The sequence below is a fragment of the Corapipo altera genome, unplaced genomic scaffold (genome assembly GCF_003945725.1).
Source record: "Corapipo altera isolate COAL_440 unplaced genomic scaffold, ASM394572v1 165, whole genome shotgun sequence".
Lineage (NCBI taxonomy): Eukaryota > Metazoa > Chordata > Aves > Passeriformes > Pipridae > Corapipo > Corapipo altera.
The window spans coordinates 461,118-478,345 of record NW_020884954.1 but is presented as its reverse complement, the minus strand read 5'-3'; the positions used below and the strand labels follow the sequence as shown (position 1 = coordinate 478,345).

At 44.7% G+C, this 17,228-nt stretch overlaps 1 protein-coding gene across 1 annotated transcript; it reads right to left on the bottom strand.

Moving 5' to 3' along the window:
* Positions 1 to 3,262: 3,262 nt before the first annotated feature.
* On the bottom strand, positions 3,263 to 16,586 carry GPA33 (glycoprotein A33). Its single transcript, XM_027663629.1, has 8 exons — positions 16,572 to 16,586; positions 13,854 to 14,113; positions 9,437 to 9,588; positions 8,362 to 8,572; positions 7,660 to 7,818; positions 5,326 to 5,439; positions 4,797 to 4,920; positions 3,263 to 4,366 (listed from the first exon to the last, which is right to left on the bottom strand). Exons 2-8 carry the CDS (start codon positions 13,900 to 13,902, stop codon positions 4,285 to 4,287), a joined length of 891 nt encoding a protein of 296 aa, XP_027519430.1. The 5' UTR covers positions 13,903 to 14,113; positions 16,572 to 16,586; the 3' UTR covers positions 3,263 to 4,284.
* Between the last annotated feature and the right edge of the window lie 642 nt (positions 16,587 to 17,228).

Sequence of the window (17,228 nt, the reverse complement as noted above, 5' to 3'; positions counted from 1 at the left end):
AGAGTAAATGTACTGCAGTGGAGCAGGAGAAAAACAAGTTTGTTATCTAGTCTCTGTCCTCTTGATGACTTCTGCTGGATTATCATCCCTCGCTGTCACCCTGGAATGGCCAGCCAATAATTTTTGTTCCAGTGATTTAGTAAAATGAAGAGATGGGCAAACGCTTCTATTAGTCTAACCTTGTGTTATCTCTGCTCCCTTACTTTTCCTTGGTTCTGTGTTAGAAGCTCCCACAAACTTCTTTAATTGCCATTTATCAAATAATTCCTCTCAATCCCCAGTGAACAGGTGAAATGCAGGAGAGAGAAGTTACAAATTCCCTTGTGTTCCCTTACACTGGGCTGTAATAAATTTAGTACCAGTTCCAACACGTCCACTGTTAATCTTGATGGTTTGATCATCGTACTGTGAACTTCATCAGCTAGAAGACTGCCTCGATGTCTCTCCTGGAACAGATGATACAAAATAAATAGAAAAGGAGTGCTGTTACTCTAGCAACAAGAATGGTGAGATAATTAACTCTTGTCTGAATTGTGCACTGTACTGAATCTTGGAATGGGCTGTGGGATCAACAGCTCCTCTGTAATGCTGTGAGTACTTCTCAGGATGCTGAGAAGGGTGAGGAAGGCAGTGAGAGCAGACCTTTGGGGTTATGTGGGAAATGGGGAGGGGGTAGAGTCCCTTAGGGAAGCTCTGTATAATAGAAGAATTCATTAAGGTTGGCACTTCGTTAAGAACAGTGTTTTCCAAACACAAGAGCAGTCTGGGAATGCAGGTAGATTGATCTGGGGGACTGTCTTGTCTTCACAGAGATCTCATGGCCAGTCCTAGTGCAGTGTGAGGGAGTTAGAAACAGGAGTGGGCTACAAAGAAAGAATCCACAGACACTGACCATGTCTGTAGGGATGGAATTGATGCTTGCAAGGGATCAAGGTCAACAAGAAAAGCTTTTTGTTACTGTGTTAGCAGGAAAGGACTGGACAGGGAAAAGTGGTCCTGGTGCTGAATGATGTGAGTGATTTAGTAACGGGACTGGAGCAACGCAGAGAAGGCTGAGGTGATCAGTACCTTCTCTGTCTCAGTCTTTTCTGATAAGGTCTGCTAACTCTATACTCAGAGTTCCAGGAGAACAGCAGCAGTGGATGAAGAGTGAGTCAGGGATCAGCTGGGAGTTCTAGACCCATCCAAGTCCTGGAACCAGAGGGACTGCATCCAAGGATGCTGAGAAAGCTGCCTGATACCTTTTCAGGGCTGTTCTCTCACCTTTGAAAGGTCACAGAAAGCACAGAAGGTCCACAGCAGTGGGAGGCAAATACTGCACCCATCTGTCAAAAGGGCAATCTAGGAAAGGATAGGCTGCTCAGCTCCACTGGACTCCTTAGAAAAATCATGGAGTGAGTCCTCTTGGAACACCTTTTTGGGTACACGAAGGAGAAGAGGGGGTGTGGAAAGAATCAGCATGGATTTGCCAAGGTTAAATCATGCTTGACCAGCCTGGTTGCTTTCCATGATAGGTTTGTGAATAATGAAAGTCGAACATAACTAAACAGTAGTTTGCTGTAGGCTGTGTAAAAGGATAAAGTAGGAATTTACTTTTCTGCCTGGTCATACGTTTTCTCCTTAATTCCTGCCTTTTGAGGGAAGTGAGCACTGAAGTTGGGTATACACACATGAACTCTCTGGAGTTAGTTAAGTATCACTAGCTCTCTTCATGTTCCCTCCAAATACATTATAGCTGGTTTAATTTTGTTTAAGGTTGTGGATATACTACAGGTAACTCCTGGAGGTATTCCTGCTTGAAAAACAGACAAGTAACTAATTCAGTCGCAGAAAAACCTTGGAGTAAGATAGAAATTTGAATACACGTGTTTCTGTCTGACTGAGTTTAACAAATTGGTTGAGGGAAAACACATAAAGCATTCTGATAAATGCACTACTTCCAAAATATTACTCTTATCAAAAAAGGAAAAATTATAAGCAGCACGGAATTATCTCAGCCATGTCTTCATGTGCTGTCACTTAGTTTTCTCTGTGTAGAACTGAGCTTAGTGTTGCAGAACTTCAAGTAGTTCTGTTGTAAAGGTTGTCAAGTTGGACTCTCTCTTGCTTTTCCCCTGCTTGTTCTTATGGAACCTGCTTACAGGGAATTGAATTCACGGTTTTGGGGGTCATTGTGTAATCTCTTCCGTGTTTCATGGCTGGTTTCTTCAGATAACTTAGTGCAGGTTTGCTAATTTGCATTTTTCTCTGTGCCTGAAATGACCAGTGTGTGAGTGTTCCTTGAGGGCTTCAGCTGACAAGCAGCAGTTAAGCCTCAAATGTCCTAAAAGTGATGAGTTTGGAACAGGTAGCACAGTGTTATTTAGTGACCAGAGCCAGCTTCTTGCTATAAATGCTGCTGATAATTGTCAAGTCCTTTTGCTGGCCTTTCCAGCTAAGATCTTTGAGAATCCCCACTCTTGTCTCTCAGCAGAAACCCTCTTCAGCCACAGGGTTCTGGTGGAGGGAGCAGGGTGTGCTGACTAGCATTTATCAAAGAAATAGCTTTTTGTTTCTCACTAAAACCATGTTACAGTGCTAATTAGATAATTCACGCTATACTTGCTTGCTACAAAAGAGAATAAAATACATACCAGCTCTGTTTCTGAGCCATGCACTTCATTTTTTTTTATCTGCCTTCAGCTTCTGTGTGCAGCCTTCTTTTTCAGTCATCCATATTTGCAATGTTTTGTCATGCCTCGTGGGAAAAGGTCCTCAGAATGTCTTGCTGAGCTGCATTTGGGGTTGTTCATTGCCAGAGAGATTTGGGTTTGCATGTTCTTTGTAAAAAGCTCCTGTCGTTGGTCTTTGCTACTCATTACTACAAATGACTAATTGTATTTTAAAGTGCTGTGTAAAACAAAGTAAAACAAAGGCAGCCAGAAAACAAGCCAGAATAACAGTTGTTCTGGTAGGGTGATTTTCATAGTTCGAAATCTAGAAAATTCTGGTCATATGTAGGAGGATTGCTGGTTCTTCTTTGAAGTTAAATTTTAGATTTTCATTACAGTAGCTATTTGAGAGTAAAGGGTATGTGGGAGGCATTGCAGTAAGTTTCTGAAACTCCTGAAGCTGAAGATGCAAAAGTGAGATTTGAAAGGATAAATATTTTACCGTAAGTAATTTATTGAACATGTCTTTAAAAAAAACCAAAACAACAAACAAACAAAAAGCCACCAACCAATCCTGAACCAGCTGTTAATTAATTTTAATACCTTGCTGACAGTCTTTTGGACAGACAGTCCACTCTCTTCCAAAGATACCAGTGGTAGGAGTTCTCTCCCTGTCTGCACACATCTTGCGCATAAAGTGCTTCTGATTAAATTGTTACAGTTTTGAATAAAAAGGTATTTTTCCTTCTTCCCTCCCTCCCCCCCCCCTACTTTTTTCTTAGATAAAGATGTACCTGCTGTGTACACCCTCTCACACTGTCATTTTTTCAGAAGCAGCAGCAGGAGCAGGGGATGATTTCTGACTTGCCCGTGCAGCAGTTGGGAGGAAAGAATAACATGATGAAAATTAGTATTTAGGAACTCTCTGAACTCAGAAATTCGGGAATCTGACAGTATGTAGGCTATTAGCCTGTTTCTGGATCTTATTAGCTGCCAATTACAAGTCCATCTAACTTCTTACCCATGGATTACTGTGCATCGTTGTCCTAGACAGGGGACTCCCATTGGTCATCTATGGTTTTTTTCCCATATCTTTATTTATGTGTGCATGTATAATATATACAAAGAACGCATTTAATAAAATGTCCTTAAAAATCATCTTGCTTCGACGTCCATAGAAGAAGCTGCTGCACTGGACAATGCTGTGAGCTGTGACATTTGCACGGCACCGTAAACAAGACCTCCCTTCCTTGATGAATTGCAGTTGGTGACCTTGAAGCCATCTCCAGAGCTGGGGATACAGCAGCAACTCTGTTCTCCAAATAGACCTGACTGGTTTCTTTTTTCAGAAAGTGGGGGAGTCTAAAGAGACTGGTTATTTTTGGATGACTGGGTGAAACAGTGCTCCACACGCATTTTTCTGCTGTGAGGTTACGTATTAGCAGTCATTGTACATAAAGCACTTCTTTGCAGGGAAACAAGGATGTTCTCTCCCAGAACTTGAAGGCAGAGCCATTAGCTTTCATTTTATTATTCATTTCTTGCAGTAAGAAAGAGGGACTGATTTCTTTTCTACAGCGATGTCTGTGCCTCAGCAAACCCTGAAGATGGCATTGGCCTCCTGCTTCTTTCTTCATGCATTTGCATCATCCTCCTCTGCGCTCTGCTGCCTCGTTGGCATGTCTTTGGAGGGTTCATTCCTCTCTTCTTGCACCCTAAAACATTGTTCAGGAGTAGAGTTGTTAATTAAAACCAGCTAGAAACTTAACTGAAGAGATTTTGTGTTAGGGTGGCTTTACACTGCTCTAAGCTTATTGGAACTCTACCAAGCAGAACTCCATAAATTAAGCCTTGCTGGTGATGCAAGAGGTGTGTGAGCTCCTTTTTGTTCTTTCACAGCATGTATGCTAATTCACCTCCAAGGTTTTGGTTCTACCCCAGAGACCACAAACGTGTCTGGCACTACTGGACATACTCCACGAGAAGAGACAGGAGCCGCTAGGCTGGAAACCGAAAGGGGGAAGCAGCGCGCGCTTCCCTTGATTCCTTTTTTCCTCCTGTGCTTTCTACTCCATATGTTGATGCTGGAGGGGAAATGAGAGCCCTTCATCTGTTCCATGCACTCCTGCAGGCAGAGGCACTTACGTCATCTCGTAGTCAGTGTCCTTGCTCTCCCGGCAGCAGCAGCAGTAGGCCAAGATCCCGATCACTACGATCGCAGCGATGACTCCGCCGATGATCCCGGCGTACAGAGCGATGTCCATGGATGCTGCAGGGGAAGGAGAGCATTAGCCCTCGGCAGGGAGGGTGATGATCAGCACAATCACTGGGCTGATCAAACCCCACCACCAGGTGTCAGACCTCACTGCCACATCCAGACTGAGTGGAAGCCACATTTGTTTGACTACAGCAGCTGGAGTTAATTCTGTACTGGGTAGTCAATGGGTCTGCAGGAGCAATTAGGGATAGGGAGGAGCCCCTGAGTCTGAGCAACTGCTGTACTAATTCTGTGAGTTAGTGATTGCTCTACTGGCACCAGACCAGTGGAGAGGGTCTCTCAAAGGTGTGCAGAAGCCAGACAACAAAGTTGTCATTCCCCTCCCTTAACCCTTTGCCTCTTAGCTTGGGTACTTTGTCTGGTCCTGTTCCTCCACTGAGCAGCCCCATCTCTTACGTGGCACAATGCTGACCGTCATGTTGCAAAACTCTGTCCCCACAATGTTTGTTGAAGTGCAGATGTAGAAGCCAGAGGTATCCGCTGAGACGTTCTTCAGAGTTATTTGTTCCCCTGTTGCGAAACACAAATCCAGTCCAAAAGAGAAAAGAATTAAAGCAGGGAAGGAAGTGGGGGACAGCAGCCCTTCAATTCCAGCCCGGGGTGGTTGGAGTGATGAGAGGTGCTTAAAGCTGATGGATTGCTCTGGCTGGCTCTGGAGCTGCCGTGCTCATCGCTGGGTTTTGGTGTGATTTGTGGGAGGACAGACGGAAGCGTGCTGTTTAGATTACAGGGAATCTGTGGTATTTGAACATTCCTTTTAGAAAGAAAATTGTAGGTGGAGGGTAGAGAAGTGTGTGTGCTTAGTGAAAGCTTTTTGTTTTTTTTTTTTTGCATTGGATTTTGCTGAGAAATATAAGATGCCCAAACCACCATCTGGCTTTCAGAACTGGTCCTCTGATGAATTAACTTGTAAAACAGCAAAAAAGCTCTTTAGTTCTCCAGCTCTTAGGATTTCAGACCTGAATTATTTAGCAGTAGGGGGAAAAGTTTTCTAGTCTGGGAGAGGCCACACAGGCTGTGAAAATAAACGAAGGAAAAGAAATGAAGTGAGGTGACTGTTATGATACCCGTGTTTTGTGTCCAGCCTAACAGAGCTCAGTGCCATAGGCTGAAGCTTAGGCAGTCAGGGAGTCAGTTTTTGTTTGTTACATCTCCAGTTGATGTTTGTATGTGTAGTCTGTGCATTTTCTTAGGATAAAGGTCCAGATCCTTGCTCTAAAAGAAAAAGACTGAATACTTTCCAGGGATTTTCCTGAGTTATTTTCCCTGTGATCTCACTTCTCTCTGTTTAGTCTCTGCTGGCGCCTAGTGCCAGATAGTAGAATAGCATGCAAACTGAGAAATGATGCACTGCATGCTTGATCTTTTGTATTTTTATTTTCTTTTAGTCTCTACATACTGCCTGTGCTTATTTATATTTTTCTTTTTTTATTATTATTTTTATTTTTGGTGCGATGTTTGTATCTCTCAAAGTTGCAGAATGTAATTGGAATGTAAATCGTCCTGTTAAATCGAAAGGGAGACAAACCGGGGAAGAATGTGGGTCTGATACAATCAGTTTTGGAGCGTTTCCTGACGGGGTTCTTGCACACTTTGCAGCAGTAGGACTTGCTTAACACAGAAAAAAAATTGCTTGTAGCGACAGTCCAACCAGCTTGGGGCACAAGGGGCAGTCGGCTCACTGCTGGGACACGGGTGCTGTGGAGACAACAGCAGTGAGGAGGAAACGGATCAGAGGAGACCCAGGGGAGAGCAGGATGGCAGCAGAAGCAGCAGCTGCTGCCACAGCAAGTCCCGTGTGCTCAGGGCTGTGTGTGATGCGCTGGCACCACTCAGTGGCCAGGGAGGTGAATAAGGTTCGTGTCCCCGGTGATGTTTCATCCTTCGCGAGTTTTGTGCAAGAACCAGCTTGAGTGAGTGTTGAATACCCTGTGGAGTCTCGTCATATTTAGTTTACCCCCCTCCAGTAAGTTAAACTGGGAAGGGTGGGCTCAGGTAGTCTTTCTGAAGCTGGACAGGCCGGGAAAAAACAAAAGTTTAATGGAATAAATATGAGTCCTCTTCTGTCACTGCTACACTTAAAAGAGTACTAAACCCTCCTTTCTCTACAAATAGTTCTACCAAAGGTCCTACCTTGGAAATTCAATTCCCTTTTCTTTACAGATTCTGAGTTAAACGGAAAGCAAATAAAATACTTGGGCCTGTGTGTCAGTCCTGAAGAACCAGAAGCCTCTTTTATTTATGCTCAAAGCAGTAATGATGTAACTTTCTCATACCACCTTCCTCTAGGTGAGGAGTCCTCTCTGGAAGTAAAGTAGCTTCCAGAGCCAGCTTTTGTTTCCTTCACCCTAGAAAGCAATTTGGTCACTGCCAAGCAAACTGGGATGTAAAGACAAATCAGTTAGGAAAGTCGATGCTGTTCTTCGTTTAATGCCCCCTTTACACCCAGCAGCTGAGAAGTAATTATTTCTGGCTGCTTCCAGGGAGAGACAGCTTCCTCATCAGGTGAGAGTTGAAGTTAAAAACTTACTGACCATGCTTACTTCAGGTTATAGTGGTTTTCCCCCTGCTGAGTTACTCATGAGCATGCCATGCATCAAAAGGACAACTTTTCAAAATCCTAATCGGGAAAGGATCTAGAAAAAGCCTGAAGAGTATTTGCATTTCAAAATCTGTCCAGCCCTCATCTGCAAAGAGCTCAGGGACTTGATACCTTTGAATTGTACTTACCTACTGTGTTTTCTAGTGCACGGGGCTCATTTTGTACGTTGAAGCTTTTCCAGGTGTATTTGGGCTTTGGGGAACCCTCCTGAGACACGCAGGTTAGATTGATTGTCTGTCCATACTGTGGTGTCCCCAGGATCCTGCAGTCTGGCTTGGATGGTGCAACTGAAGGAAGAAAAAAGGAAGTAGTTTTATTAATTAGACGTAGTTTCTTGTTTCAGCCCATCTCTTGCTAAACAGAGGCTGGCCTTGCATCTACCACCTTCTTCTCAAAGGAACTCCAGTGAATTTGTACCTATTTTGTTTCTCCCTTCTTGGCACTGGAAAGCCAAGAGGGAATTGTAAGATGCTTTTTGGGGTGTGTCTAATGGTGTTAGGTGTTATCCTTTGATAACTGGAGTATGACAAGCCAGGGGGGGGATGAGGAATGCTCTAGAGTGAGGCATGGATTACTAGGAAAGTGAATGATACAGTTCTAAAGACTATTTTCTAGAGTGAGGTATCTGAGGGAGTTGCATGCTCTAAGCCTTCCGACCCACTTCCATAGCAGCAGGAAAAGACCAGAGATGGAATTGTGGATGACAACTTCCTTTTTTTTTTTTTTTTCCCTCCTCCCATTATAAAATCTGTTGTTTAAAACAATGTGGATATTAGAGGAAGGGCAGTTTTATCTCATGGGAGTGGCTTTGCCTCCCTCCCCCTGCTCACCGAGGACGTAGAGGGACAGGACCGCGCTCTGCCGGGGGGGGTCGTTCCTCAGGCGGACGCTGCACACGTACGTCCCGTTGTCCTCCATGGTCACCTCGCTGATGGTGATGCTGATGTCCCCACTGTTCACGTCACCACTGAACTGGACACGGTTCTCGTAGCCCTCGCCGTACTGTACGAGTCCATCGAAGTACCTCGTGACAGCGTCGATCTGTGGGGGAGAGGGAGGGAAAAGGATCAGTCTCAGTTCCTTCTGTGTGAGTCTGCAATGTAACCCCATGAATTAGCCCACTCCTGGGAGCAGCTCGGGAAGGAGGGCCTTGAGCTGCGCCAGTTTGACAAAATGCCAGGAAAAACCATAGAAATTCAAAAGGATCTGTGTTTCTTTCCAGACTTCCCTTCTTCCCACCTTACGTGAAATCAGAGACCAGTGATTTCTTTTGCTGGGGCTTATTCACCTTTCCTCTCCATGGCAGGACAACATGAGACTTGTCTGAGATCCACATGTCAATCAAGTTCCCCCATGGTTACACAAATTCTTCCAGGAAGGATCTTCAGAGAAGAAACTCTTGGCAGTTCTCACAAGGAGATCTCCGAAGGCTGCTTCCCTTCTCACTAATTCCCAAGAAGTCAAGGAGAACTTTAAAAGTCTTCTTACCTTCAAATACTCCATATGAATGTAGGAGGCCTCAAGAATCTCTCCATGTACTATTACCATCAACTTGGAACTTTTTATATTGTATCAAAGATATTCACATATATAAATATACACGTATAACACACATACTTAAAAGTATACATATCTTTTTAGAAGGTGTCTGAGCATTTAACATACAGTGATGTATATCCTCAATAACCAGTTGTGAGACCAAGAGAGAGGAAGAAGAAGGGTGGGGGCTTGCCTAGTGTCGTGCAGGAGGTTCAGGATAAATTGCATCTCGATCAGCGTTTCTGTTCGCTCAGTTCTGAGATTAAAAAAAGTCTTGGAGAAATTCCCACCCACAGTTCTGCTTCCATCTCCCCTGCCCCCCCCCCACCCCTTGGATGCCCTGCCACGTCTTGCTTTATGATTTACCGGACTGGTGATTTTCTTCCAGACAACAAGGTCTCCGCTGTCAGCAGAAGCCTGAGTTTTGAAATTACAGCGGAGGGTCGCGTTCCTTCCCCGCGCCACCTGTATCTGCTTGGCAGGTGCTTCCACAGTGAGGGCACGAGCAGAGGCCAGAACTGGGAAGAGAATGAATTCTGCACTCAGCAGGAGTAACAGCATCTGGGTTCCACGTTTGGTCTCTTTGGCTTTCTCACGTGCCACAGTTGACCCCACGTTCCCGCTGTCATCCGCGACGTTCCCCCCTGAGCAAGAGGTGGCTGATTGACTATGGGGAGCTGCTGCACAGGATGGCTGAGAGCTAAAGTCTGCTCTCCGTTGTGTGTTTCGAGGGAGAAGAGAAGAGGAAGAGAAGAAGAAGGTTCTTTGCCTAGCCATATTTCACCATGGAGTTTAGAAAGATGTTTCGGTTTGTTTTTTTTCCCTGAGCCCTCTTTCAGTGTGACTGACATCCTTTGACAGTTCAGAATATACAGAGGGAGACAGATAAACAGATACTGCAAGTGCAACAGCAGTCTTAAGGATTCAGGCTAAACTAACAAACTGATATTGTCAAATTTCAGGGATCAGGAAAACTGTTAAATAACTTGCCTCAATCCAAGTCCATAGAATAGCAACATTTTGTGCTAGGGAATCAAAACCTGTTCATGCAATGCCCTGAAAACAGAAAAACTTAGAAAAGCAAAGAGTGATTGAAAGAAATGGGGGGAGACTAGCTATTAATTTTTAAAAATGAGTAAGGCAGTAGTCACCTTTCCCCAAGAACTCAAGCTCCTGCCTCTGGAGCACTGTAATAGTTGAGAGTTGAATAAAACAGAAATCCCCCTGTGCCCTGGTGAAGCATGCAGGGCACAGGGCAGGTGTTTCTTGTACACTGTATTCCATCTGACTTGCTATAAATTCATCACGTCTGAGCGTTACCTAGTGGGCAGGTCTTAGTTGTTCTCAGAATTGAGATGGACATTTGCCTCTGCCCTGCCCAGACCTTCATGCCTGTGGGGATCCGTGGCTAAAGAGACCTGGTTTCTCCTAACAGTTTGCGTGGGTTCTTGTGTTTGGGTTTGTTTGTTTGTGGTTTGGGTTTGGTTTTTTTTTCAATGGCACCAAACCGAATCATTCGGAAAGAATGTAAATGGCAGGAAAGGAAGTGCTGCTCAGAGGCACTTCCACAGCAAAGAGGAACGTGGTGCTGCAAGGAGGAGGGTTAAGGAGGGCACAGACGTATGCTCACCCCTACGAGGGGCCTGCTGTGTGTGGCGGGGAAGGTTTGCTCCTGGAAGCTGAGTCAGTGTTCCCTGGAGAGGAATTGTCTGAAAAGTTGCCATCTGGCAAACTTCTGCGTCCTCATTCTGCCATACTTCGGCCAAATTAGATCTATAAGGAAGTGTAACATGGAGGAGAGAAAGCAAGGAATGTCTGGGTTGCACCTTGAGTTGCAAACTGGCTGTGAATACCTGCTGTTTTAGACAGGAAAAGCCCACAGCTACTTGCATCAGGTCAGTGAGAGAGAAAAAGCCTTTGGTGAGTTGAGCATGACCAGATCCTTGACTAGGAGCGAATGATAGAAAATAACAGTCTAGGGACCCAAAAGGGTTTGTTGCCACTGAGCTAAGAACCTGCAGGTGGCAATTCAGGTAATTACACTGGCACAGGAATGTGCTTTTAGCCCAAGTTCTCATCTTTCTGCATCCCCTGCCCCCCCAGCAAGTTGTTCTCTGGTCTCTCACAGTTCATTAGTCAGGCCCGTGTTTTAACCTCTTCCTCTGTGACATGGCGGTGGCGGTTTCTGTTCTCATGGAGGTTATTTCATTTACAGCTGCTGACAGCTCCGAGAAGGAAACCAGCAGGGCAAAGTATTTCTCGAATGCTTTTATTGCAGCCACTCCCAGGTGTTTTCCCTGCTCTGGAGCACCCAGGGCAAGGCCCATGTTTGCGTAGCCCCGGGGCTCTTTCTGACTGTTGTTCTCGTATCCCCTTGGTATGAGAGACACCTGTGAAAGCTTTCTCTTTGCTTGTTGCAACTGGATAGAGGTGCTTTCCTGCATTTAGGTGAAAAGCACCATTGTCTGTACTAGGAGATGGAGCAAAACCCATTTCCGGATCCTTTTGTCACTCGAACTGGTTCTGCCAGGCTGGGGTTCACTGACAGGTTAACTGAGCCCGGAGGCAGAGAAGAAACTGCCCAACCCTTAGGCTTCTTTTTCTTCTTCCAGTTGGATGACTCAGATCCCACAGTAAATGAGATCTTTCTGTTTTTTTCTGGACATGTCTTGGGTGATGCAGAGTTGGGGAACAGCTGAACCAAACACCACGTGGAAGAGACAGAGCCCGTAACAAGCGAGACTGCTTTTTCATCTGGTGCTGTCACCCCACTGCCCCACTTTTTCTGATGCTCATCTGTTTGTCACCCACATCCTTCTGGATCCCAGAGCTTCCCTCTCTCAGGGAAGCTGCACGGTTTCATTCTGGGATGCTGTTCACTCATGCTGATTTCCTCCTTTCCCTTTCTCACCACATTTCACTTCATAGTCAGCACGTGTAGAAATTGTGGTTCATTTTTCAAGGGTTGGAGTTCTTTTTCTGAGGGAAAACAGAATCTATTCAAAGTATGGCTGGAGGGAGGGGAGGCCAGTTTGGAAAGAACTCCATAAAAGGAGAGAGGACAAACAGAGACAGTGTCACCTAGATTTAACCCTTAGAATTACTTGTTTTGGTGTTGTCAATTAGTACGTTTATAACACTTCAAGAAATTGAGAAAGGTTTTATCTCCCCTCACTGAACTTAAGATTTGTACTTGTACAAAGAAAAAAATCACTTGTCTGCTTTCACATTCCTTCCTAAGTGTTAATAGATCGAAGGGAAATTAATACAGCTAGAAACAGTTAGAGAAATATTTTGTTTGCTGAAAAAAAAGAGATTCTGATCAAGCAAAATTATTAGTGCTGATTTCTTATGGTAGATTTGGCTAGTGAGAAAAGTAGGAAAAGAGGAAGTGTTTTACTTCATTTTTACAAGGAAATGTTCTGATTTTTAATTCATTTACCTCAGAATTTAGCTAAAATTTAATTCCAAAGCGGGAGAGAGAAAGCCTCCTAAATGTGAAATTTGCAGTAAAAGTAAATATTTTGTTTGATTCACAATGGCCATTTGTGTCTTTTCCTGCACCGAGGAGTTCACAGTACCAGTTACTCACAGAACTGCAGTGAAAAGCTGTACTGCAGAAGTCAGCCAAGCACCAGAATCCTGATGCAGCACTGCCATGTGCTGTGCAGTTTCTCCACTCAGGTGCAGTGCAGGAATCTGCTGTACCTTCTCCAGAATTTTTTCACAGCCCAGTGTTTTAACACTAAATTATTGCCATTTGAGTTCTGCCCAAACCGGCAAGAAGAGCTTCATCCAACATACATATTTCTGCTCTGAAAAGTTCCCCATCCATAATTTAGATCGAATGAAAGGTGAGAATAATGAAAAAGGAGAGTGAATAGCAATGGTGTTACACAGTTTCCATAATGATCGTGAAATCCTGACCTCTGTTGCATACAGAGCACATCCACTTTTTCTAGTTACGTTAAACTTTCTGAATTTCCTTCTCGTGGGTCAAAGGGGAGTTATCAGGATTTTTGGTTAAAAAAACCCAAGCAATTTCCATGAGTGTAACTTGGTCTGGAGCCTGGAAGAAGGTGCAGGAACATTGGTAGGAGTAGATAAGACAGGATAAAAAGCAGTGGAACTGAGAACTGGAATTGCTCTGCAAGGCAGAGGTGAGAAAGGGCAAGACTGTGATGAAGGCCCAGGGTGAGCAGGCTGATTTACGTGCTTTAGTAGGAATCACTGTGTATCCCCTTGGTGTGAGTAATACATAGGGATCACAGGTTGTATCAGTGTAGTATTCAGGCTACAGAGATGTTCAGTACATGCAGATTTATGTATAGAAGAACAGAACCCAAGGACTCAAGGCCAGGTTGAATGGAGCTCTGAGCAGCCTGATCTGGTGAATGGTGTCCCTACCCATGGCAGGGGGGTTGGAACAAGATTAAGGTTCCTTCCAGCCCAGGCCATTCTATGATCTTTCCACTCCCAGATGGGGAAGTTCCTTCTTCAGAGATAAACACTGTATTTAATGGAAAGCAGTAAAACTGCTTTTAAAAGATATTTTCCAGCCTCATGAAGAATAGCATTTTCCCCCACTGTCTTGCAGCTTTAGGATATGCCCGTGTGTCTGGACATTCGGCACAGAGACAGTGCACACACTTGTCTGATCATAAACACAAAGGAACCTTTACTAAACAAAAAAGCAACTCACAGAGTACACTGGAGTGCTCAGACTTCGTAGTGCTGTTTCCTTCTACCCAGCCCTTGAGGACGTAACCAAGTTAGTACTTACTTGCACTGAACACGAACAGCCCAAGTCTGCTCATTGCCGTCCCCCTCATCTCTCCTTTGTTTCACCTCAGGGTGCTCTTCCTTGTAATCTCTAGGTGGCTGGATAAGTAATTGGCTTTAGCTGAAGGGCTGCCTTGCAGTGGCATCACAGGTTCACTTCCTCAGTCTCTTTTAAAGTGCTTCTTCCCAGGTCTGCCACTCCCCTCCGGGCCAGAATGACAAGCCGGATCACCAGTAGGCTTTGACATCGCTTGCTGCTCCCTGCCCAGGGGCAGAGAGGAGACTTGTAAGCTCTTTCCCTGGCTGTGAACTTTCCTCCACAATTAAACTGCCTTTCCCAGTTTCTCCTAACGCACAGGTACGTAAAGCAAGCAAAGGGACAAACCGAAGGGTGCGGTGAGACGGGGAGTGGAGTGTACAGCACGGCTGAAGTCATGCATGTGGTGACAGGTGACTAGGGGAGGGTCAGCCTCATTCATCTCAAATATTTATTAAGGGAGCCTAGAGATAGAGTTAAAAAGGTACTGAAGTGTTTCAGCATGCAGGCAGCAGCCCACATCCAGGCTTTAAGGAACTGAGGTGCTGAACTCCACTTACTCCAAATACCCGTAAGAATATGCAGTTTATGAGAATTTGATCACTAATGGGTTATCTAAATAAAAGTGAGATGCATCTTAGCCAGGTTCTTACTCTCTTAAGCCTGCTGTTCAGCTGCCCAGTGTGTGGCTTGCACAACAGTTGTAGGTACCAAAGGTGCTCCTCCCTTTCAACAGAAAAAGGCAGTCAGATAAACCACGGCTTGCAGGTGCTGGCTGTGTGCCCAGGAGGGCAAACCCAGGCACTGCTCCCATGCTCTGGATGGGCACTGGCAAGGACAAATAACTGCTCCTGTAATTGACTGAAGAATACAAAGAGGACAGATAGCAGCTCAGGCAAACTTCTGACATTACATTTGACTGAGGGCAGCTGGATAGCGTGCCTTCTGAAGGTTTCACTGCCACTAGGCAGCAAGGGATGCTTCCATCTAGGATAGTCATCTGTGCTCCATTTCTAGCCATTTGAGGGACAAAGTCGCTTTTAGGTTGTGAGTGATCATTTTAGGCATCTTAGATGGGGACTTCACGTCCTTAGACATCATTTTCAGATTACAATGCAGTGATAATAGTGATGAACTTTGCTTTGGTTTTTTGAAGGAGACTGCCTCGAAAGCAGTTGTCTACACCGGATATCTGTGTTTAGTCCACTACAGTAGATCTGTATCTTGCCCTTGTGCTGACCTCAAACTAGCATGGCAAACCTGCCAAAATCCCCACTGAAGACTGCCTTGTTGTCCATGTGGTAGTTGTTCAAAATACCTCCAAGACAATGAAACTTGCAAGTGACTGGAAGTCCCTCTGACACAAAGGACAATCTATACTTCTGTTCCTTACACATAACCTCAGTTCTCCTCGGACTGTTAGTACATAAGAGTACAGAGACTTAATTCTTTGGGAATTTTCCAAATGAGGACAGATGGTAGAACAATTCATCCTGGTGTATGTGTCTCATCTTTGGTTGGCTGCAGACATTAGGAGATGGCAAGGACCCTGCAAAGAGGGGAGAGCCATTTTCCAAAAGCAGCTTGCTAACCTCAAGATGTTAACTGAAAATTACTTAAGATGTAAACAAAATTGGAGCAACGTCAGTAGTCTCAGTTATCCTCTTTGGAGCCCACAAGGATGAGACTCCTTACAAGGATGAGTTTCTTAAATGTTTACCTCCTTTAAACACTTCAAAATCTTTGTGACTTTATCCCACAGCCTCCAGGGAGAGACATGTAGGATCTCTGCTGCAGCTTCCACACTTCTGAATTTGCTCCCATTTAATATTTTAAGTGAATCAGAGATGGTGACAGAAATGCTATCACTGTACACCATCTGCTCATACTTCCTGTGTTAATTCTCAATTCTTTACAGAACAGCTTTGAGTGTTCACCATAGGAAGTTGGTTACAGTTTCTGACAGACACTGTACTAACTTGGTCAGCCTGCTGTTACCCTCTTCACACAAATATGACTTTCACTATCATTTATACAACCTCTCCTTCTTCTCTTCCCCCATTAATTTCAAAACCCAGTTGACTGATTTCAGTTAAATTTGATGGACAGATAGTAATCTTAAAAATGGGAAGTTCCTTTCAGTCTCATAAAAACCATCAATCCCAATCCGTTGGGACAAGAGAGAACTCCAAATTAACAGTACCTCGTGGGCATTAATAATTGTCTTCCATTCCAAGAATCCGTGGTTTCACAACCGATGCAACCATGATCAGCCTCATCTTTTGTGCAGCCAGGGAAAAATTGTAGAGTAGTAACAGGGACAGGCTGCCTTTTGTCATGGCCATGTGGCAATGCTGGTGTGGAATCAGTTCCCTGGTGGGAACAGTTTTACCCTGCACTCCATTGCATCACGAGTAAATAAGTTGGCACTGAGGTGGACAATGTTCTGTTGTTTTGGAGGCTTCACTAAGACTGGTTTCCTGTGTGTTGTAGAGAGCATATGCTTCAACACCTGATACTTACAGAAATTTATATTAAGATGCTTGTTCAGATGCACTGTATTTGTTGCTTTTTTTAGTTATTTAAGCCCGGATTGGAAAGGCACTTTTATTCTGTCACTTCTCCCTGACGGTTCTCATTGGGGGTCTCAGGTTAAATGCAGGAGGCAAATGTACAGTTTACCTGTGAGAAGTCAGTAGAGCTGCCCTGTGGTGTGATGGGGTGACCCTGTCTGGATGCCAGGTGCCCACCAAAGCTGCTCTCACTCCCCTCCTCAGGTGTACAAGGGAGAGAAAATACAATGAAAGCTCAGGAGCTGAAATAAGGTTGAGGAGATGTCACTCATCGATTGCCATTATGGGCCAAATAGACTTCACTTGGAGAAATTAATTGAATTTACTACCAATCCAAATCAGAGCAGGTTAATGAGAAGTAAAGCAAGTCTTACAAACACCTCCCTCCTTCCCAGGCTCTCCCTCCTCCCCCCCAGTGCTGCGGGGAGATGGGAATGGGGGCTGTGGTCATCGCATGTTTCTGCTGCTGCTTCCTCCTCAGGGAGAGGAGTCCTTCCCCTGCTCCAGCGTGGGGTCCCTCCCACGGGAGACAGTCTTCCATGAACTTCTCCAGCAGGAGTCCTTCTCACAGGTTACAGTTGTTCACAAACTGTTCCAACATGGGTCTGTTCCATGAGGTGCAGTTTTTCAGGAACAGACTGAGACTGCTCCAACATGGGCAATTTTAAGCAATGTTAATTTTGTTTCTGGGTTGATTTTCTTTCCCTCTCTAGTGTGAGCTGCCAAAACTCGCAGGCATTGGCACCACAGCTAAAAGAACTGCCTC